This window comes from Urocitellus parryii, chromosome 4 (assembly GCF_045843805.1).
Source record: "Urocitellus parryii isolate mUroPar1 chromosome 4, mUroPar1.hap1, whole genome shotgun sequence".
Classification (NCBI taxonomy): domain Eukaryota; kingdom Metazoa; phylum Chordata; class Mammalia; order Rodentia; family Sciuridae; genus Urocitellus; species Urocitellus parryii.
This window is the reverse complement of record NC_135534.1, coordinates 5,473,925-5,496,964: the sequence shown is the minus strand read 5'-3', so window position 1 is coordinate 5,496,964 and position 23,040 is coordinate 5,473,925. Positions and strand designations below refer to the sequence as shown.

The 23,040-nt window shown below is 60.1% G+C and overlaps 1 protein-coding gene across 1 annotated transcript in view; it reads left to right on the top strand.

The window, feature by feature from the left end:
* The window catches only part of Lrp5 (LDL receptor related protein 5), a 97,860-nt gene that overhangs the window by 10,632 nt on the left and 64,188 nt on the right, over positions 1 to 23,040 (top strand). The window contains exon 2 of the mRNA XM_026396513.2: positions 19,653 to 20,049. Within this exon, the coding sequence (XP_026252298.1) occupies positions 19,653 to 20,049 (397 nt within the window). The remainder of the gene's footprint in view (positions 1 to 19,652; positions 20,050 to 23,040) is intronic.

The following is a 23,040-nucleotide window of genomic DNA, read 5'->3' as shown; positions in this document are numbered from 1 at the left end:
GTTCATTCTGTTATCACTCCTACCCCCAGGCCCCTCCCCTCCCTTCACTCCCCTCTGTCTAGTCCAAATTACCTCTGTTCTTCCCTCCCCGTTCCTTATTGTGAATTAGCAGCTGCGTATCAGGGAACATTTGGCCTTTGATTCTTTGGGATTGGCTTATTTCACTTAGCACAATATTCTTGGTTCATCCATTTACTGGCAAATGTCGAAATTTCATTTATCTTTAAGTCTGAGTAATATTCCATTTTGTATATAGTACATATATATACCACAGTTTCCTTATCCGTTTATCTGTTGAACACCACCTAGGTTGGTTCCACAGTTTGGCTTTTGTGAATTGAGCTGCTATAAACATTGATGTGGCTGTATCCCTCTAGTATGCTGATTTTAAGTCCTCTGGGTATAAACTGAGGAGTGGGATAACTGGGTCAGATGGTGGTTCCATTCCAAGTTTTCTGAGGAATCTCCAGACTGCTTTCCATAGTGGTTGCACCAATTTGCAGCCCCACCAGCAATGTATGAGTGTGCCTTTTTTCCCACATCCTCTCCAACATGTATTGTTGCTTGTATTCTTGATAATTGCTACTCTGACTGGAGTTAGATGGAATCTTGGTGTAGTTTTGATTTGCATTTCTCTGATTGCTAGATATGCTGAACTTTATATATATATTTGTAGATAGATTATATCTCCTCTTCTGTGAAGTGTCTGTCTAGTTCCTTTGCCCATTCATTGGTTGGGTTGTTTGGTTTTGGGGTGTTAAGTTTTTTGAGTTCCTTATATATCCTGGAGATTAGTGCTCTATCTGAGGTTCATGTGGTATAGAGATTTTTTTTTTCCAATTCTGAAGTTTCTCTCTTCCCATTATTGATTGTTTCCTTTCTAGTTTGATTCCATCCCATTTGTTGATTCTTTTTTAATTTTTTTTTTTTTTAGTTGTAGATGGACCCAATACCTTTATTTTATTTATTTATTTTTATGTGTTCCTGAGATTGAACACAGGGCCTCACACATGCCAGGCAAGTGCTCTACCACTGAGCCACAATCTCAGGCCCCATTTATTAATTCTTGATTTTACTTCTTGCGCTTTAGGAGTCTTGTTAAGGAAGTCAGTTCCTAAGTCAACATGGTGGAGAGTTGGGTCTACTTTATCCTCTCTTAGGCGCAGGGTCTCTGGTCTAATTCCTAGGTCCTTGATCCACTTTGAGTGAGTTTTGTGCATGGTGAGAGATAAGGGTCTAATTTCATTTTGCTACATATGGATTTCCAGTTTTCTTAGCACCATTTGTCGAAAAGGCTGTTTTTTCTCCAATATATGTCTTTGGTGCCTTTGTCTAGTATTTATATATAACTGTATTTATGTGGGTATTTTTGTTTTCTATTCTGCACCACTGGTCTGTGTATCTGTTTTGGTGCCAATACCAGGCTGTTTTTGTTACTGTGGCTTTGTCGTATAGTTTAAGGTCTGGTATTGTGATGCCTCCTGCTTTACTCTTCTTGCTAAGGACTGCTTTGGCTATTCTGGGTCTCTTATTTTTCCAGATTTCCGGATGGCCTTTTCTGTTTCTATGAAGAATGTCATTGGGGTTTTAATAGGAATTGTATGGAATCTGTAGAGCAGTTTGGCCATGTTGACAGCGTTAATTCTGCCTGTGCAAGAGCGTGGGGGATCTTTCCATCTTCTAAGTGGTCTTTAAAAATTGGTGCTTTTGAGTTAAAACTACAGATAGGTGCCTGATCGGGGGGCATTTTTATACAGGTATTTAGTTACAAAGGGCATCACTCCATCTGGGTTGTGCCCCGGGAGGCCATGTGCCTGTTCTAGGGGCCTTTGCTGCAGGCTGGTCCCTGGGAGGTTCCTTTAGGACACCTGTGTTGCGTGGCCATTGCAGCCCTGGGCCTCACCTGCTGAGGATGCAGAGCTGGGCCTGCTGACGGCCAGGTGTGCCACTGTGGCATTATCTGTGTTTGCTGCCTCACGGTTGCGTTGCTGCATCCCTCGTCCTATGGAGCAGCCCTGGGCGTGCAGGGCACCCAGTGTGCAGCACTGGTAGATGGGTGATGGCCTGGCTGGGGCTGGAACCTCTGGCAATGGTCTGAACATCACGTGGGCTTATGCCAGGGCCCCCGGGACCCGATGGGCAGGGACGTGGGGAGCCATGCCCTGGGAGGCTCTGGCGGGCATGAGCAGGGTTCAGTGGGCTCCTGTCACTGCCTCGCGGGGCAGTTTCCGTTTGCCTTTTACAGTGTTGGGATTTCCTCTGGTGCTGGAGTACCTCCGTGGCCCTGGGCTGGGAGTGACTGACCTGGAGGGCCAGGTGGATCTGCTGCGGTGCAGGCAGGGTTGGCTGCCAGGGCGGGCACAGGCTCTGGGCGACGTCCTTCTTCTGCTCTTCTCTGAGGAGCCCTGTGCGGGGTTCCCAGGTGGACAGGCTCCTGCACCCTGGGATCCCGTTCTAGATCTGCCGACCACCTGGAGCTGCCTGTGCACTTGAAGAGGCTTCCACCAGGAAGAGACGTGACCCAGGTGGGACCCACCATGCCCACTGTCCCAATCCTGGGCCATCAGTGTACCTAAGGGATCTTGTTAGAGAACCACCTACCTGCAAGGATCTCTGGCCTTGGAGCAGTGACCTGATCCTACCGAGAAGAGGCCCGCTGTCTCCTGGTGGTGGGATCTCGGGTGTGGTGTTGCCGACGGGGAGAGCGTTCAGGGTGTTCCAGGCCTCTCTAGCTTGGACAGCAGAGCAGGAGTGGACGGGAAGGTCAGTGAGGAGAGAGCTGCCTTGTGGGTTCCCTGAGGTCCTGTGGGGAGAGGGAGCCCGTGCAGTTAGGTGTAAAGAGGGCAGGTGGGCCGTGTTCCTGTCTTGCCTGCTCACAGTACGTACAGCAAGTTTGGTCACCAGTGGACATTCCACAGGGTCACCCCACCATGGCACAGGTCGCTGGGTGTGTGCCTCTGTCCCGCGGCCTGGCCCATGCTGGCCTCTGAGCAGAGGCTGCTATTTTGGGCACCCCTGGGCCCAGGATGCGTTGCACCCCGACATTTGCTGTGAACAGCTGAGAGGGCAGCAGCAAGCTCTGGTCCTGGGCTGCCCAGCCTCCAGCCTGGGACGGGGGGGCACGTACTGCCTCCTCCAACCTGTTCTGCTGACCCGCATTCCTGCTGCCTGCTCAGCATCCTGGTCCTGGTCAAGCCCGCCACTCTGGGCCTCAGTTTCCTCTCCTGTAATGGTGGATCGTCCTCACACCCTGCCCCCAGTGCGTCAGGAGGATGCGGAGGACAGTGGAACAGGGAGAGCCCAGGCCTGATGGTGTTTAGCTATCAGGGTTAGTATTGCATCCATATTGTTCCTGGAGCTGGTGGGTCCTCGGGGTTCTAGGCTCAGGTGCACCTGGAGCGAAAGGTAGCTCCCTGGAAACCATGTTTGCTCTGCTCCGCGACCTCTGTGCATTGGTTTTGAAGGTAGAAGGATGGGTGTGGGCTCCAGCTGATCTGTCCGGTACTGATCTTGGGGGGACCCCTGGTGGGGTGGGAACCCTGGTGGGTGGGACCCCTGGTGGGTGGGACCCCTGGTGGGGTGGGAACCCTGGTGGGTGGGCTGGGGATCTGGGTTTGCGCCCTCCTGGAGCCTCTGCTTTGCCAGGGCGTGCGGGGGTTTTGGAGATTGGCCGTCCTCCAGCAGGTACTGCATCCCCTCCCAGCTCCCTCTCCTCGGGGGACGCTGCCAAGGAGACCCTGAGTCCTCTCTGCTGCTTTTCTCCTGCCTTCTGCCCCGGAGCTGCGTGGAACCAGCAGGTGGAGTCCCAGAGCCGGCACTAGGTGGGCGGCTGGCTCCTCTCTGGTGGGCTTCCTGCAGCCGGCAGCCCTTTCTAGTTTCCCCAGGGTCTTCCCCAAGACCCCTGCTTGACCTGGCTTCCCCCGCCCTGGGATGCAGACCGTCAGGGTCTTTCCCCTGGGAGATGCTCTGCGGTTAGCAAGGGAGGCGACTCCACTCCTGTGCCAGGCTGAGTCTCTGCAGTGGGGGTGGAGCTTACCCTCCTTTCTCCTGCAGCCTGCTCTGGCTCCCCATGGCCTGCAGCGGGATGAGAGCAGATCCCACTGAAGCCCTGAGCTCCTGGCCCTCCCTGGCCCTCTAGCTGCAAGCCCGGGTGGGACTGGCCGGCCTCCTTGTTGGCCCGTCTCAACTTGCCGTAGCCTGGGGGAGATACAGTCCCTCGCTGGTGCATGCCCAGCATGGAAGCAGAGTGAGCGCACACAGGCAGGGGCTCCGTCCTCGCCGCTGGCCCTGGTCAGCGGTGATCCCAGGGAAGGTGAGGGCTGAGGCACCTCCTCTCCCCTGCTGCAGGCCCTGGCTCCTGTGCAACCTGGACCCCGGCTTCCTCTACGTGGGTCCCCTCCTCTTGAGCAAGTGTGCACCCTCTGTCCCTGTCATTTGCCCTCTGCTGTCTGACTGGTTATTTTTGCCTCAGGGAGGCTGGCCTCATCTCTGAGGTCACCGTGAGGCTCAGAGCAGGAACATGGTTTGCAAAGGGTCCCTCCATCCACCCCTGCACCTGGGCTCAGTGAGCTGCAGGAGCATCCTGTGCAGTCAGGAGGCGTGGGGCTCCACACCAGAGCCCCGGAGGCACCAAGAAGCCCTGTGGTCACCCTGAGCAGGGGTGCCCCCGGGAGTGTGGACTTGTGCTAGGCCTGACCCTGGCCCATCCTGCAGATGTGAACACCGACATCTAGCAGAACATGGAGTTTGGCCAACGTTGTGCAGGGGTGGTGGGGCCCTTGGGTCCTCTTATCCTCCCTGACTGGCCAAGTCCTGCTGCTCATCACTGCCCCCCACCACAGGTGGGGTTTGGAGCAGGCGCCTCCGCTGACCCCCTAGGAGGCGGGTGTTTGCTTTGAAATCACCCTGGCGCTAAGCTGTCCTGGCCAGGAGGATGAGGGTCACCTTGGCCTCTCTCGAGACCCATCGCCCCATTGTCTGGAGGCTGCTCGGTGTCGGACCCTTTGCCTTCTTTGTCCCACGGGGCAGCATTGTGGAGAGACCCTCGGGTCGGAGCCCTCTGATTAGCCTAGTGGCTTTGCAGGGGTACTTGGCCCTCGGGAGCCTCAGGCTCCTCATCTGTGACACCGGTGATAGTTGTCCTGCCTCCTGTGAGGACTGAGTGAGGTGGGATGCTGCTGGCATGTGGCAGGGCTCAGGAAGCATGGGCAGGTGTGGGAGGCAGGGGCCATCAAGCCAGCCCGGGCACCGGAAGGGAGCTTCTCTCGGGTTTCCTCCGTCGGGTCGTCCGTGTGTTCCTGTCTGCAGAGCCTGCAGCTGATGCCCTGGGAGAGGCCCACGCGGGGCCTGGGAACCATCACCCTGGACTCTGGTGTCCCTTTAACCACACCTGTGGCCCCTCTGGATTCTGAGATCTTCGGGCTGGTGCCCTGCGCGAGTCCTCGTAGGCAGCTTCTGATACTTAGAACTAAAAGTTCCTCAAAGAACGTTGGTGCCCTGAGAAGCTTCTGCCGAGACCAGGAGGCCGGGGCTAGAGACGGGCCGTGCCCTCCACGGTTGAGCTGTTAACTGGTTTCTTCTGTCCAGTTGTCTGTGCACAGGACGTGGGTGTCACTGAAGCCTGAGGCGGCGTGGCCCTGGGCCTTGGCCTGCCACTGTCTTCTAGGACAGAAGATTGTTTGAAGGCAGAGCCTCCGATTGTGGGGAGGGGTGATCCGTTGTCATCTTTCTTTTGACTGTTTTCAACAGTTCAGGGAAACAGAGCCTGGACCAAGGTGTTTGTCCCTGGACCTGCCCCCTTCCCCACGGCGGCCTTTCTGCCAGTTCCAGGTGCGCTCCGAGCTCGCCCCAGCTTCCTCTCTGCGGCAGAACAATGGGACCTTTGTGGCTTCCCTCTCCAGTGGCCGTGGGGGAGGGCCGGGGCCATCCCACCTTCTCCCACCTCTGGAAACAAGCCGGAGCCACTCTGGCCACGGGGCCTGGTGACTGCTGGGCTCTGGCCGCCTCCTTTCCCGAGGTGGTAGTTCTGGGTCGTGGCTTAGGGCCACCAAGGTCGGCACCTCTGTTCCGGTCTCTGAGCTTGCCTGGTGGCCTTGGCACCAGATGATGATAATGGTCCTAATGATGACTCTGCTGCTGCTTCTTCCTCCTGCCCCTCGTCCCCCTCCTCCTTTGTCCTCTGCCCTCACCCTGAGGAACCCAGGGCCTCCTGCCTGAGCTCTGCCCCTCGGCCCAGCCCAGCCCCTGTACCAAATTCTTCTGCATGTGACAGGACTCAGGAAGGATGGGCAGGTGGGGGATGCAGACGGGAACTGCATTGTCCCCGTGGACCCTGAGACCGGGTGCCGTCTTCGTTACCTGCGGTGGCACGGACCCTTTTGCTTGGCTTTCTGTGTCTACTGCTGGTCCCTGCCCACGGGGGTTGGGGGGGACAAAGCCAAGATGCTAGAGGACAGAGCAGATGCAGAGTTGGTGGGGGCCCAGGACGAACCTGGTGTGTGTCACCAGAGACCAGCAGGCCAGGCGGCATCCTGGCTGCTCAGCCTGTCCCTTGTTTACTGGAGAGAGCAGGGGTGGGGCAGCAGGGCGGGGCAGCGGGGGTGGGAAGCCAGCCGGGCACAGGTGTGGGCACAGCTTAGAAGTTCCTCCTGGGTTGATTTCAAAGGACAGCTAGAAAGTCCCGTGTAGAGCACATCCCTGGGTGGTTCTGATGCTGGTCTGATTGAAGGATAGGCCCTGGGGGTGGGGGGCGTTGCTCTTTTAGGGTGTGTGTTTCATTGAAATCCTAGTGTTTAAATATCCTGGTTAGGATACCCAAGATGCAATGGATAGAAAGAGCTGAGGTTTGGGGTGCGCTTCTGGTGTCCCCGGAGGTTCTAAGAGGTGTCTGTGGATTCCTTTAATGCCCCCACTGCCCCCATGTTACGGATGAGGAAACTGAGGCCGGGGGAGTGGAGATACTTGCAGGGTTCATGTGGGGACAAGGGGTTGGCAGATGGTGGCTGCAAACCCACCTCTTAAGGGGCGTTTGATGATAGTGTCTGCTTCGAAGTCACCCTGGTGCTAAGCTGTCCTTGCTGGCCGGACCTGGCCCTCTTGTTTAGCAGCTGGGAAGACCAAGGCCACTGGTGCCTGTGCAGACCGGGTCTCATGACCATGGGTGAAAACGGCCACCGTCCCATGGAGAGAGCAGAAATTACTTTCCTGCCACTGGAGGGGTCCAGCAGGAAGCCCCCCAGAGGTCCCCAAGTGCATCTCCATCCCAGCATGGCTTCTCTTGCTCTTCCCGTGGTCTCCGGCCACTTCCGGGAGCCTGGCAGGCCGGAACGGAGATGGTATGTAATCAGAATGCTATATTTTGTTGAAAATAAGAACGTTAGTAACGGGCTGGTTTCTGGCAAGTCAAACTGGGACTCTGAAATACATATTTTTCTCTGCTCTGCCCTAAACCTTCTAATTAGGGAAAGCTCACATTTGCAGAGCTGAATCGGATGTCGTGCCCCCCCCACCCCCGGCCCAGGCACTGCTGCACTGATGCCATTCCACAGAGGGTCACTGAATCAGGGCTCAGAGTGCTCAGGGTGCTGTGCGCTTGGCCAGCAGGCGTGTTGGAAGGTGGGCTGCCAAGCCCTGACCGATATGGGCCTGGTCAGCGTGAGCCTGGTCATGGTGCTGAGGCGGAGACGCTGGCCCAGGTGGACCCCAGCTGTGGGGAGATGGCTCAGTGCAGCACTTTCTCAGGGGTGTCCACTACGCAGTGTCCCGTGGCTCCACCCCAAGGCCACCAGCTCAGGGCTCTGTGAGGGGCTGGATTTGGAAAAGGCAGTTGGTCCTGGCGCTTGGCTGTGTGCTCTGCCTGCCCGCTGGAGTTTTGCTGGACGTGGCCGGTGTTCAGGAGCCAGCTCTGCAGCCTGGCCGGGCAGCCGCGAGGAGCATGGTGCAGAGCCCTGGGCCTGGTGTGCATTTGTATCTGGGATGTTCAGATGGAGAGCGTCCCTGGCCAGGGTCAGAAGGCGGCTCCTCACAGTGACCCATGAGGTGGGGCAGAGTGCCCTGATGTGTCCAGGCAAGCCCTCCACCCCGGGCCACATCGATGTGAAAGGGGTGGTAGGCTGGGGGCGGGGAGTGGGCGGAGCGCGCACCTGCTCTGGGTCCACCCACCGCTGCCCATCTCTCCCTTGTCCATTCAGGTTCACATTGTTTTGTGTTTTGCTCCTGACTCTGGGCCAGTGTTTTTCAAAATATGCTCCTGGGGTTAAAATCAAAAATACTCTTCCGTGGTCAGGAACGTTTAGGAAATCCTGGGGCCGGGGAGCAGGGGGAGGACGTGAACCGGGCTTCCTCGCCGCAGGACTTCTCAGAGCCTCTAAGATCACTTCCAGGCTGTGTCCTCTGCCAGGCATCCTCCACAGGCTGGGGGGAGAGGGCAGGTGCCTAGGCTGACCGGATCAGCCACCGCTGTTCCTTACTGCCACCTAGCTTTGGCATGGCTTCTCGGAGCTGTCACTGGGCGGTGGCAGTGACCCAGTGTCGTTTAGCTCCTGTTAAGAGGTCCAGCTCTGCATTCTTGGGGGGTGCTCTGTGGCTGCTCCATGGGTCGTCCCTCCTAGTGGAGTCTGCGAGTCCACGGCCTCTGGAGCAGTGGCCTGGGGTCCGTCCCGCCCGTCCCCACTCCCCTCCTGGAACTGGACTGGAGCCGGCCTTCTTGGTGGTGCTGGGCACGGCCGTGTTGAGCTGGGGCCATGGATCTGGATCCTTACCCGCTAACAGGAGTGGAGGAGCCCGGCTTCTGACGGTCTGTGAGGCCAGGCTGGCTCAGGTGGTGGTGAGCCCCCGGAGGCCTGCAGCAAGTCTGTGCCCTCCTCTGCCTGTTCCCCTGGGTCGACTGTCCTTGTGGGCTTTGGGCCCAGGGGCAGGTGCTGGGGAACTGACTTCTGGGACTTCAAAGGCTGGGGCCTCGGGACAATCTGATGGTCACCCCTGGAGGGTCATACAGTAACTCCTGGAAGGGCCCGGTCCCCTGTGATGCCTGGCCGCCCTGGTGGGCAGACCATGGGCCTGTTTCTGGGCCTGGGCCTTTGCTGTCTCCCAGGACTTCCCAGCGTGGCCGAGCAGAGCCCCAGGCCACTTCTTTTGTGGGACTGAATCTAAGCTCTGCCCAGAGCCCAGGACTGAGGAGAGCTGCCCCCTGTTCTGAGCACAGGGCTGGCCTGTCCTCCCGCCACCCTGCCTTGGCCCTGCTGGGTGGTGGGGCTCCCTGGGCCCTCCCGCCCGTATCCCTGCTTCCTCTAGACCCGAGCCCTGAGCTGTCTGCTGTGCGGGAAGGTGTCTGGAGCAGCAGGGTCCTTCTCTTTTCATCTTGTGCAAGTGATTTCTTACTTCCTGCTCCACCCTGGCCTGCCCCCTGCGCGTTTCCTGTCCCCCTGCTTCCCTGACCTTTCAAATGTGGTGCCTGCTCGGGAAACTTGCTGGGCCTCAGAGTTAATTGTGGCCTTCCTCTGGGGCTGTGTGCGCGCCCTTTGGGCGTGTGAGTTTGAGTGTGAATGTGAGCTGTGCAGGGGCGGAGTGTTGGGACTGGGGACAGTGGACGGGGCACTGGGGGCGGCAGGAATGGGGGTGCTGAGGGGAGCTCGTGGAGGCAGGGAAGTATGTGTGGGGGGCCGGGGTGTTCTCGTGTGGCTGGGCTGGAGAGGGCGGGTAGGAACCCAGCCTGCGGAGGTGGCTTTGTTCTGCAGCCAGGGACCTGCGCAGTAGTCCTGGAGAATGCAGCTCCGTGGATGTGCCCGGCTCCCTGCGTTAGCTGGGTCAAGGATAGAGCTCGCAGTGTTCTGGAAGGTTCCTCCCGCCACCTCCCTGGCCCCACTTTTCTGCCTTCTGCAGCCAGACTCTTGAGGCCATAGGAAAAAAAGTGTCCATCTTCCCAGCAGCCTCAGTAGGAGAGGAGGCAGGCCGACCTCTGGAATAGGTCACGTCGCACACCAGCCCCGGCTACCTCTGTCCTGGACTTGAGGCGATGACCTTGTTATTCATCTGAGTTCCCGTGTCAGCAGCTCATGCGCTCCTTGGACGGATCGATGGCTCTGGATCATGACAGACCTGGACAGGAAGGGCAGGTTGGGGCAGCTGGCCGTGGGCCCACCCTGCTGGCTCCACATGGTCAAAGTGCACATGGCCATGCGGGGGAGGCAGGGTGAGGCCCGCAGAGGACAGAGGCTCCCAGGGCCCTGGAGGCCAGGCAGAGTTCAGCCAGGCCTCCATCAGCCCTGTGTACAGACCAGGGAGTGTTTCTAGAAGGGGCAGTGCCTGAGGGCACTGACATGGCCAGGCAGGGTCTGTTGGAGACATGGTGTCCTCTGGCGGGGCAGGGGCTGAGGCCAAGCTGGGGCCTGGGAAGAATTTGGGGTATGCTGGGCTTAGAGAGGCAGGTGGAGGTGATGGAGGGAGAGGTGGGGTAGGCTGGAGGCGGTTCGGCCACGGTGCAGGTGGCGGGGGGAGAGCCGTTCCAGGGCCTTGGGAGATGTCATCAAGGATCCCCCCCCCCCTTGAGCTGGCTCACTTTCCATAAAAGGCCGAGTGTCTGCTTCGCTAAAGGAAACCCAAGGTTTTATGATTGTAAGCGTCGAGTCCCTGTTTATAATATTTAGACAACTACAGAACCATGTCACAGCTGATCGAATCTTGTTTAGGTAAGAGCCCAGGGAAAGCGTGAAGCCATCCCTGTGTCTGGGGCTGTGGTCTTGGGGTCACACCAGGGTTTGAGGGAGAGGGGCCCAGACACTGAGCACCTCCTGTGAGCCGGATGCAGGGGCCGGAAACTCGGGTGGGGAAGGCCCCCTGCTTCATAGGACAGTGTGACGACAGTGAGCCTGGGTGTTTCATCTTTCTTCCACCTTAATCAGGTGGGTTCTGTGGGAAGCTGGGGTCTGGTTTTGCTGGGAGGTTGCTAGTTGCACATCAGTGGAGACTTTCAGCCACTTCAAGAAGCCCCAGCTTTCTTCTTGGCAGACCATTTGCACCTGGATTTGGAGAGACCACACATGGTGTCACTTGTGCCTTTGAGGACTGCACAGATTCCTCTTTAGTCTCCAGTGTTTCAAACATTCCCGCTTAGAGGAACTTTCTGGCTTGGAGATGGAACGTTGTCCCCGCTGCATCTAGGTGTCTTTGCATTTTCATGTTTCATTCTGAAATTCATGGGGATTTTAAGATTCCCTGTCATAGCCATGCTGGTTTCATTTTAAAAAACACTTTGTATTTAAAATATTATGTAATCAAGGACACAGAACTGTATCCGAGAACTAATCCGTAAGAACTGCACGCAAACAAATACCGAAACTCCACAACAGGGCAGCAAGGAGGGCTGGGATCCAAGTTCTAGATGGGAAGGTGACACCTGGGAGATGTCAGCGTCCCCAACTCCATCTGCAGATCCTGGGCAGTGCTCCCCCCTTCCCTCCTAGGGCACACGTGTTGGTGTCTGGCTTTTGAAACAGAGGGGGGAGGAAGGAGGAGGTGCCGCGGGAGTGGGGGCTGGGGTTGGGATTGTGCTTGGGAAGCGAGGTGGGGTGGGGCGGCGGGGGTGGGGGGGTGCGGTTATGTGTGCACATAAGTAAATGACCCAGCCAGAAGGTAACCCGTTGACAGTAACAGGCCAGGCCTGGCACTCTAAACATGACACAAATATAGAAATTCAGAAAGGAAAAGTCAGGAAAGACCCCGGGCCGTGTTTGAAATGGCGGACGCTGCCATGAACGCGTGGGTTTACCACGTGCGCGTGCACACCATGGAGAAGTGACTGCAGGTGAGCGTGCATGTGCATGCCCAGGCTTGATGTGCACGTGTGCCCAGAGCCTGCCACGGCCGGCCCTGCGCTCCCGGGCCAGCTCCGCTGGGTCCCCGCGAGCCTCCGGTCACGTTTTTACCCAGCACTTCCTGCACTTATCCGCCAATTGCAACCTCGGGTCTGGCGCTCAGGGGACCCGAGGGCGCTTCAGCACTGGCTCAGGGGACATTCTAAACAGCGAGGTGGCTAGCAAAGCTCAAAGGTGTGAGAAATGTGGAACAGTTCCGTGGAGCCAGGACCCCCCCCCTCCCGGGGACGGTGTGGGAGCTGCCACTGGAGACTGAGGGCACCTGCGCCTCCCGCCTCCCTGGGCTCGTGCGGCGGCCACTCCGCGCTTGGCTGTGTCCCTGAAGGTGAATGTGGGGCAGATGTCCAACTCTCCAGCCAGGAACTTGGGTCAGGAAGCTGGTCTGTGTCCCTGCCACCCGGGTCTGCCAGGAGACTGAGGAGCAGTGACCCATGTGGCCATCAGCACCTCCGCTGGACCCCACCAGGAGGGACCAGCCGTCTGAGGGCGGGGCTGGGACGGGTACAAGACGAACCTGCAGAATCTTTCTGTGCCAGAAAGTGAGGCTGTCCTCGAGGAATTGTGGGGACTGCCACCAGAACGCAGGGGCCACTGACAGGGACTCTTGTCATTCCACCTCTGGAAGGTCTGGATCAAAATAGATGACACTCTGGCTTCTGACCAGTTTAACAAAAGAGGAGTAGATGAGCACACGGCGTACGAGAAGGAGTAAAGGGTGGCCGGGGGAGCCTTCGTGGCCAGGCGCCTGACAGAGTCCCAGGTGAGGCTGTAACCGTGGCCTGACTTGTCCTTTCAGTAGCTCATGACATTCCATAATAATGTGACCCGGGGCCCCAGGCAGGCTGAGCAGGTGCTCCCCACCAAGCTGCACTCCTAAGTGAAGGGGTCCACACCGCTGGGCAGCCACACCACCACCTCCATCCCCCCGCTTTCTTAAATCGTGAAAACCAGGCCTCGGGGTCCGCCAGCGGGAGCAGTGAGTGGTCCTGCAGCCCCTGCCCTCCTGGCTGAGCCTTTTATTTCCGTATGATAAAGCCTTTATCTAAAATTCCATAAAACGTTCCAACGTTGATGTTTGTGGACCTGGGGAACTTCTGAACTTGGAGGGGTGCTGGGCCGGGCGAGCAGGAGGACTGGCCCTTCCAGGCGGGCGTGGGGGAGCCTCACTCTCCTCCTGGGCTGCTGGTGCCCGGCACAGACCAAGGAACGCAGCCGGAGTCCAGAGTGCACCCAGGTGGACCCAGCAGTCTGGCGCTGGTGGAGTTGTGGCCCCAGGACAGGGGCACAGGGAGGTGTGCTGAGGGTGCCGCCAGGGCCCAGAGCCAGTGTCCCAAGCTGGAGGGACGCGAGGAGGAGGGCGTCGGGAGGCTGGGCCTGCTGTGGTCAGGAGCTCACTAACTGGCTCCAGCAGTTAGGTCTGGGTGCGGCCCGGGCATGCTCAGCATTCACCAGGTCACGGTCCTGCTCAGTCCTGCTCCGGGGCTGCAGCCTCCCCTCTTCTAGGAAGCCTGCCTGGTGCACCCACAGCCAGCTCTTCTTCCTCGGAGCCCTAGGCACCTCCTGTCCCTGTCACTCCACCCACCTTTGCTCCTTGCTGAGCGTGGATCCCACCCGACCACACGTGCTCCTCTGGTTTCTTCTATTTCATCGTCTCTCCCTCCAGTGATCCACCGGGGCCCGGCGTGACGCTTCGTGGATATAAGTAAGGCCTGTGCTGAGAATGCTGCTGATCTGGGCCTGCAGCAGAGCACGGATCACCTCGAATGGGGCCTTGTTTGGTGTGTCCGTGGAAACAGTGTAAAACAGGCGACCGGCTGGAAGCCCCACATCTGCTTCGGATTCTCTATATAAATATCGGATACGCTTGTAGCGGTGCAGATGGGATTGCTGGACTTGAGTTTTCAGACTCCAGTGCTGCTGGGCAGGGCCTGTAAACTGACCTCGGCTCCCCCCGCGGTGGGAGGGGCCAGATGCCGCCTTCCTGGGACGCTGCTCTGTCGGGGTGCTGGGGGCGGCAGGTGTGGGGTGTCCCAGGTGCCCACCAAGGGGACCGCACAGGTTAAACTGCGGGGACATGTGCTGGACGTAGCCCATCTCGGGGGGAGCAGGTCCGCTCGCGGTGCAGAGGCCTTTCTGAAGCCTTGTGTGCATCAGGGAGAACTCACGCCACGTGTCGTTGGCCATTTTAGTGCACAAATCAGTAGCATTTAGGACTTCAGCAGTATCGTCACCACCCTCTGTCTAGTTCTAGAACATTTCCACTGTCCCCCCAGGGAGGCCCCATACCCATCAGGTGGTTCTTCCTCCCCCCTCCCCCCCCCAGCCCCCTCCATTTCCTTTCCGCGTCGTGGTCTCTCTGTTCTGGACATCCCCGTGAGGGACGCGTCCCGCGAGGTCTGTGTCCTGGCTTCTCTCCGCCAGCATCCTCAGGGGATATCCACGCTGCCGAGGCGCAGGTCAGAGGTCCTGGTGGCTGGGTGACATCCCACTGTGTGGCGAGGCCAGGCCTGTCTGCTCGTTCTGGGGGGGGGGACACTTGGGCTGCTGCAACCTCCTGGGCGCCGTGAGCGCCCCGCGAGCACTGCCCCCGTGCCCTGGCTGGGGAGGCCGCTTGCGGTTCTTGGTGTCCCCTGGCATGGCCGGGTCACACAGTCGGTGCTGGTGGTGATTTTTCAGGGACCCGCCTGTCCTCCCGCAGTCGGGGTGCCTTTTGGTGATAGCCATCATCTTCTGTTTCGTAAACGACTAAACCCAGGCTCTGGAGGAGGAGGAAGTCTCGCCCCAGAGCTCACAGCTGAGCCCTGGGCTGGCTTCGAAGCCAGGTCCCAGAGGGTGGGCGGAAGGTGAGTGGTCCTGGGCTGGGGGGTGGACGTTTGGTTAATGGAGACCATTACTAAACCGCCTGGCGGCTATTATCCTTCCGTGTGTCGCTGTCCGGCCGAGCCTCTGTCTTGAGTCCTCTCGGTGAGGCCGGGGAGGCCCGCTGCCTCCGATGTGGGCTGCGCCAGTTAACCCGGTCTCACAGGGAAGCTGTCGAGGTGGGGAGGCCAGCTCTGCCAGGCTCCTGACCCTGGGGCTCCGCTTGGCGTGGTCACCCTGACCTGGTTCCAGGGCTCCCACTCCCAAGGGCTGACCTGACCTTTGCCCTTGTGGTAGAGGGTCCTGAAAGACATACCTACCCATAACTTCACCACTCCACCGGGCGCTTCCTGATAAGCTACTTTGTCAACCCTGTCCCCAGCCGGCACTCTCTCATGACCGCAGTCCTGCCACTTGGTCCTGGTTCCTGAGTGTCCTCGGGGCCGCCGTCTGGGGCTGGAGACCGGTGCTGGTTTCCTTGCTGCTGTGGACAGGCCCTCGGTGATGCTAGCTAGGACCTTCCTGCTCTTGACAGGAAGACTCCCCGGAGAAACTTGAGGTGCCTCCTGGGAGGGCCTCAGGCGTTTTGTGGTCCTTACCCTAACGTCACCACAGCCTGGCACAGAAGTGTCCGGCTCCAGGGCAGCCACAGCCCAACCGCCTATGGTTTTCCTGGTGGTCTCATGTGGTCCACCTCCCAAGCTGCAGCCTCAGGGGTCTGCTGCAGTCCTGAGAGTCATGTGCACCCCTCCTGGCTCTGCTGCCCTCCCTCCTCTTCCTTCTAGAATTTTCCTGGATTCCTTCCTGTCACGGCCCTGAACTCGCTACCAGAGGCAGCTGGTGGTGTAGCCCAGGGCAGGTGTCTCTCTGGAGGCTGCAGTCTGGTTGCTCAGGGGATTTGAACCTGTGACCCCGACTCATGGCAGGCTGTGAAGTCTTGGTCTGCTGGCAGGGAAGGAGCCCGTAGAGCCAGCGTCCACCGTGACCCCCACCCCCTTTCGCTCTGCCCCAGGACCTTGGCACTGGTTCCTGTGTGGAACGCAGCTCCACCCCCTTCCTCTTCACCCAGCTGTTGGCTACTGTGCAGAGCTCACGATCCAAGGTCACTAAGACGTTCCTGCTTCCAGCCCTGGAATACAGGACCACAGAGGTGGGCTCTTGCTGCAGGTCCCGGACGCTCAGTGGCAGGGACGCCCTGTCTCGGCCCTGTGCTGCCTTTCCTGAGAAGTCTCTGCTTCTCCTGGGCCTTCTGTCTGTCTCTGTTGCATCTGTCTGACCACTCCACCTCAGCAGTGCCAGGGCACCGGGGCCCTGGGTGGCAGCATGCCCACAGCAGCCGGGGCTCCCCAGACCGGTGGAGGGTGGAGGAGGGGCAGCCCGGGCGCCGGGTGCCGACAGGGAGCCACCCACACAGAGGCCCTGGTTTGCCGTGAGCCCTGGGGCCTCCGCCAGGTCCCCCAGCAAAGCCACTTCCCCAGGTGACGGGAGCGTGTTGTGGGATCCCATGGGTGGGGTTTCTCCTGGGGAGAGCCTGCCCCCGGCCAGGCCCGGCCTCTGTCCCGCCCTCCCGGGGCCTGCTCCTGGCGGCCTCCCTGTGGCCGCTGAGGGCGGAAGAGGCGCAGGAGGGCAGCACCACCCACCCGCCTGGGAGGACGCCAGCTGCCCAGACCCGGCTCGGGCGGCCTTTCCAGTTTGGGGGGGGAGAAGAGGGCAGAGCTGGGGTTTCCAGGCCTCCCTCCCCAGGGTGGCCTGGTCCCCAGTCTTTCCTGGGTTCCTGACGGCTGTCCGCCGGGGCTTGGGGTGTTGGCGCTCCCCCTCCTGCCTGGTCCAGAGCCCACGGGGAGCCCTGGAGCACAGCGTCCTCCGTCCTTGGAGACGGACCACGCCCTGTGACGCTCGTTCCTGAGGAGCCCATCCCTTGCTCGGTGTCCCCCACCCACCAGGGACAGTCCCGTCCCTTGTTGCCAGGGCAGCCGAGTTAGAGCAGACACTCTGTGTCCTGTGCTTCTCCCCACTGGGGGCTGGGGCCGGCCTGGCTGCCCTGTATGTGTGTCTGTCTGTCTGTCTGTCTGTCAGTCAGGGAGAGGACCTGCTTCTCAGGAGGCTTTGTGACTCCCAGAAGGTGAGCCACAGCCTGGAATTCCCGCATGCCCAGGCAGATCGCAGACCAATGGGACACGTCGGCCTCCTCCAGGACCGGCATTGTGACATTGTCGGGGATCGAGCTCTGCGTGGCTGGAGGGTGAATGGGAACTGCTCTGGGCGTGCCGGTGCCTGGGTGTGCCTTGGGAGTCTTGGGTGGGTGTCCCACGCACCCCTCTACCACAGGGCCCTGCCCTCCCCGATCCTGGGCATTATTCTACCTCCACTGTCCCCAAGGCTGGCGTCTTGCTGTGTCCCCCAGTCTCCTAGTGTGCTCAGGGCTTGGGGACAGGGACTGGGACCCTTCTGGACAGCCCACCCCCCTTTCCTTGTCCTCATCTTGAAGTTGGGGTGCCTCCAGGCTGGGGGCAGGTGCTACAGACGCCCCAGCCAGCACGCAGCCCAGGACAGGGGTGCCCTGTGCCCTGCTCACCCTGGAGGCGTGCTCCCTGGGCCCCTTGGCACACTGAGTTTTCTGTGAGCCGCTGGTTTGGGGACAGGGCTCAGCAGGGAAAGGGAAAGTTCTTATGGTAGGTACACACACAGAAAAGGGGCCGCGTGTATACAAGTGGAACGCGTGGGAGGGCTGGTGGGGTGTCCTGAGCCCCAGGCCCTCGCTGCCCCAGGGCTTTGGCCTGGCCTGGCTGGTTCCCCTCTCGGCCTCTCCGCCTCTCCCTGTGCCCCGTCCAGGGGGAGGGGCCACTCCCCAGCAGGTGGTCCCTGGGGGGGGGTGGTCAGGGTGGACTGAAGCTGCCCGCCTTGGATCAGTTTTTTTACTGTGTGCTGGGGCGGGGGGCCATGTTCTCTGCCTGGCCATCTCTGTGAGGTTGGAACGCAGGTGACAGTGTCTGTCTTCTCTGTGGTAAAATGTGCAAACCTTCACCATGGTTAAGGGCTCAGGGCCGTGGCTGTCACTGCCACCCGCCTCCCGAACTTCATTTCGTCTTCCCAAAGGGAAACTCTGTCCCTGTTGAGCGTTGACTGACTAGCCTCCTGTCCCCACCGCTGGTACCTTCCGTCCTACTTTGAGTCTGACGGCTCCAGGGACTTCCCCATAAGTGGAGCCACACAGGATTGTCCTCTGTGACTGGCTGGTTTCGCTTAGCGCAGCGTCCTCTGGGCTCGTCTGTACAGCAGCACGTGTCGGGACTTCCTCCCTTTTTGTGGTTGAGTAATATTCCACTGGGTGGACCGAGGCATTTTATGGGTCTGTCCAGCCACCAGTGGATGCTTGGCTGGCTTCCACCTGCCTGAACACAGGTGTGAAAACATCTCTGCGAGACCCTGCTTCCAACACTTACGGACATGGATTCCACATTGGAATTGCTGGGTCGTTTGGTGATTGGGTTTTTAACGTTGAGGAGCCACTCTACTCTTCCCACAGTGACCGGGCCAGTGCATGTTTCTCACTTCTGCAGGTCAGAGCCCATGCTGGTGATTCTGAGTTTTTATTAATTTTTTCATAGCAGGCATCCCAGGGGTCGTGAGGTGGCACCTCCTTGTAGTTTTGGTTCACGTTCCTCTGATGATCAGAGACCTGGGACACCTTGTCATGGGCTCATCGGCCACTTTGTACTTATTCAGGGGAGTGTCTGGTCAGGTCCTTCGCCCATTTTCGGATTGAGTATTTTGTCTGTCTCTTTGTTGTTGGTTTTCAGAAGTTCTTTGTCTATTCCAGATAGTAAGCCCTGGTCAGAGGTTGACCAATTTGCAGAGTTTTCAGATGCTCTGTGGGTTGATTTTTACTCTGTGGTGGTGTCTGTTGGTGAGCTTCGTGTCGCCGTGACCACAGTAACCGACAAGAACAGTGTCGAGCAGGAGGAATCTATTTTGGCTCCCCGTGTCGGGGTTCAGCCTGTGGTGGGCCAACTCCATGGCTCTGGGCCCGGGGTGAGGCAGAAGGGCATGGCGGAAGGTGTGGTGGAGGGAGGGGAAGGGGCCAGGGACTGGAGTAGTCCTCCCGGCTTATCCCCAGTGACCTGCGTCCCCTGGCCATGCCCTGCCTGCCTACACTTACCACCTAGTCCTTTCAGATTATCCACCCGATAAATGGGTTGGCCCACCATGCGCTTGTGGCTCGTCACCCTGCCTGTTATCACCCGGTCATCTCACCTCTGAACATCCCTCATTATCTAACCCAGGAGCTTTTGGGGGGACACCTCATACCCAAACCATAACAATGTCTTTTGACCCCCCCAAATTCTGAATTTTCGTTCCTCCGACTCTGTGGCTTGGTTGCCTGTTTCTCCTGCTGTCGGATTTTCACCCTGTCGCCTCCTGCCACCGGGAACTGTAGCCCTGGTACCTGATGATGGTGGGGGGCTGGGGGCGCCCTGGCTGGAGGGTGCTCCTGGCCTCAGGTCCGCCATGTGTCCTGCCGCCTGCAGAGGGGTTACCTGGGAGCAGAGGGCCTGGATCTGAGCTGGTGCCCAGGAGCCGAGTGCTGATGGCCGCTCTCGGGCTCATCTCCTTGGCCCTGCACCTGGGAAGCCTCCCTGCTGGCCCAGGGGTCCCGGGGGGAGTGCAGTCTGTCATGAGCTCCCTTTTCAAAGGGCCCTCCTGGAGCAAGAGGGGAAGGGGGCCGGCCGGGTCCCCATCTGTCCGTCACGAGGAGAGGGAGCGTTTTCTAGCGGGGCCTAGGATGGCTTTTCAGGGAGCGAGGAACAGGCCCAGGTCGAGGGTCCAGGCGGGTGGAGCCAGGATTGGGCTGTGCAGTCCCCGTCTGGGGCCGTGCACCAAGCAGGTGGGCGGCGGCCCTCACCCTCTGCCTCTGTCCCACAGCCTCGCCGCTCCTGCTCTTTGCCAACCGCCGGGACGTGCGGCTGGTGGACGCCGGCGGAGTCAAGCTGGAGTCCACCATCGTGGTCAGCGGCCTGGAGGACGCAGCCGCCGTGGACTTCCAGTTCTCCAAGGGGGCTGTGTACTGGACGGACGTGAGCGAGGAGGCCATCAAGCAGACGTACCTCAACCACACAGGCGCAGCCACGCAGAACGTGGTCATCTCCGGCCTGGTCTCGCCCGATGGCCTGGCCTGCGACTGGGTCGGTAAGAAGCTGTACTGGACGGACTCGGAGACCAACCGCATCGAGGTGGCCAACCTCAACGGGACGTCCCGGAAGGTGCTCTTCTGGCAGGACCTTGACCAGCCTCGGGCCATCGCCCTGGACCCCGCTCACGGGTAAACCTGCTGCTGCCCTCCTGGTTCTGGGGAGGGGCTGGTCTCCCGCGGGGATTGGCTCCTGTGTGAGAGCCTGTGAGCAGCCATGAGCTCGGCTTCCAGAACTCACAGTGCGGCAACCTGTGCTGTCGCTGTGGGTTTGGATGCTGAGTCGCCCCGTGGCTGGGCCGGGCTGGGCGGTTGGGGACGCTGGGACCCCAGCGGGTGGGGATGCACTTGTGCTGCACTTCTGCCGCCTGGGCAGAAACCAGTGGAAGGTTCTAGTCACACCAGGAAGCAGAGCCTGCGGGCCCCTGCGGCGTGCTGGTCTGTGTGAGCTCCCCGTGGCCCTGGAAGGTTGGGCAGCTGTGGTCCAGGTGGTGGCCAGGCTAAGACGCCCACGAGGCTGCAGGCCCGGGTGGCGGGTAGCTCTTTGGGAACAGTTTCCTCCGTCCCCCCATCCCTCCCTCGCCTCTCCTCCCGGGCAGTGTTGGTTCAGCCACAGGACAGCTGGACGTCCCGAGCAGAGGCTGAGCTTTCCCGCCTGTGTCTTTCGCCTCCGGCGTGGCGCTGGCGGTCACCAGACCTGAGAGGCTCAGCCTGGGTCCTACCAGCTCAGGTGGCTGCTTGGAGCTCCCGTGGGGCTCCCTGTGAGACCTCCCAGAGGTGGCTGTGATCTGTCCAGGCACAGGCGCCGTTGGGGGCTGTCCCCAGCTCAGGGGTGCTGTCTGAGCTCTGCAGACCCCTGGCTCCAGTCCTGGCGCCTTAGCTTGCTGTGACCGCCCTGTCCCAGGGTGACTCTGGTGTGCTGTCCGCACCTGCGCAGAAGCCGGGCAGCAGGAGACTGGTCTGGACGAGCGTGCCACTGCCCCTGCCAGGGGCCTTTGGACTGAGGGCTGGGAGGTGCGGAGGTCCCTGCCCGGCTCTGCCTGGGGGTTGAGGAGCAGCCGGCGCCAGGTGTGGGCAGCTGGTGACCTGCTGGTGCTGCCGGGAGGTGCCCTGGTCTGGCGTCTGAGTGCCTCTGACGCTGGCAGGTGTGTGAGGAGTCGATGGCGGGTGGGAGGGTGGGAGCCCCTGAGCATGAGTGTGCATGAGTGTGGGTGGGCACCTGTGTGCATGAGAACACGCGTGTGAGCGCACGTGAGCGAGTGGCTGTGGGAGCGGGTCTTGCAGGTGAGCATGTGTGGGTGTGTGCAAGTGTGATGTGAGTGCTGTGGTGTGGGTGTGTGCGGGTGTGTGTTCACACTCCAGGGCTGGGGGGGGGGTTTCAGAGCAGCCTGGAGCCCTGCACCTGGGGCTCCCCAAGGCAGCTGGCCACCCCCTGCCAGGGGTCTCTGTGCTGCTCGGGGAAGGTTCCTACACCTGTTCCTGAGCTGCAGTGGGGCCCAGGACCCTTGGTGCTCGGCTACCTTCCCGAGGTGCGGCTGACGTGGTGGCCTCCTGGTGAGGGGCTGAGGGTGGCAGCCAGCTGGAGGGCCCCAGCCCAGGGTGGCGCAGGGTCTGCTCAGCCTGGACTCCATCTCTCCCTGGCCTCCCGTGCTGGGTGTCAGCGCTGTCCCCTGCTGGGGCCCGGCTCTGGGAGCACTTAGGCACAGGTGCCGTGGTGCCGCCGACTCTGCTCTCTGGCCCTCGCGGCCCTGGGGACGATGGTAAATGGGTGGCACGTCTGAGGGACACGTGTCACCAGGAGAGCAGAGAGGGCTCGAGGACGGGGCAGTGGTGAGGGGTGAAGCCTGGGAGCTGGAAGGCCTCTGGCCGCCTGCGAGCCAGGCTCTCAGCAGCTGAGGTGGGAGTCAGGTGACCGTCCGAGGAGGAGCACTGGGCACAGGGAGCTGGGCGTGAAGACCCTGGGCAGTGGGCGCTGGACCTGTAGAGGGGCCCAGCCCGAGTGGGGGCTCCCCCGGCTGGCAGAGCAGGCTCAGGCGCTGGGGGCCGTGGGGCAAGGAGCCGGGCAGGGGTCATGGAGTGTCCAGAAGCTGGGTCTGCTGGCCCCTCCTGCGGGAGGTGAGGTTGGTGTGATTCTGCTCCATGCCTGGGTGTCTCCAGCTGTACAGAGGGTGACCATGAATGTGTCACGTGGAAAACGTCGAGGACGGCCGCGGAACTCAGAAGGTTTCGCTGCTGTTACAGTCAACGTAGCTCGTGGTCTCTGCGGCTGTGCAGCTGTCTCCTCGTACTCCTCTGAGGCTCTTGGCCATGGTGGTTGGGAGATGTGTGCTACTGCCTCGGGAGGTGCTTGGTGGGAAGGATCTTGGTACGAGGTTAAAGGTGCTTGGTGCTAGGTGCTCAGTTGGGAGTGCTGGGTGCTTGGTTGGGAGTTCACGTCTCACGTCTGGGCTGGCTTTGCCTGAGCCATCTCTGAGGTCCAGACAGTCCCTGTGACTGACTTTCCTTATTAAAGTTTTGAATGGTCCATTTGTGTCCTGGCCTTTGAGTTGGAAGCCCTCCCAGGATCCTACCTGCAGCTGTCCCGTTCCGTCCCTGCCCCGGGCAAGGTTGACCTGGGTCCTGCTGCCCTCAGCCTCTCGTCAGCCTTCCCCAGTCGTGTCACGCATCTGGGCAGCCAGAGTGGCAGCCGGCGGGGGGTGCTGTCTCCTAGTCATCAGAGTGGGGTGCGGACGCGGGACTGTGGCCCCCAATTTGTGTGGGAACCTGATGGATTTTCAGGAGCCTCCTCTGTACCCTTGGTCACCAGGACAGAGGACTCCAGCCAGCCCATGGAAGCCTGGGGAGTCCCGCAGTGGGCAGCACCCTGAGGTGGGGTTGGTGCAGGGGAGGCCTTGTGCCCCATGCACAGGGAGCAGCATGGCTTCCTCCCAGGGCTGTCAGAGCTCCTGCTGTCCCCTCATGCCCTCCTGTGCCACTGTCCCCTGCAGGTCCTTCCTCAGATCAGGGGACACCTGCTCTAGAATCGACAGGGGAGAAATGCACCTTGGCTCGCACACAGCTGAGGGCCCCCGGCCAGGAGGCCCTGAGACGCAGCTCGGGGCGTCTGGGCTGCAGCGGCTGCAG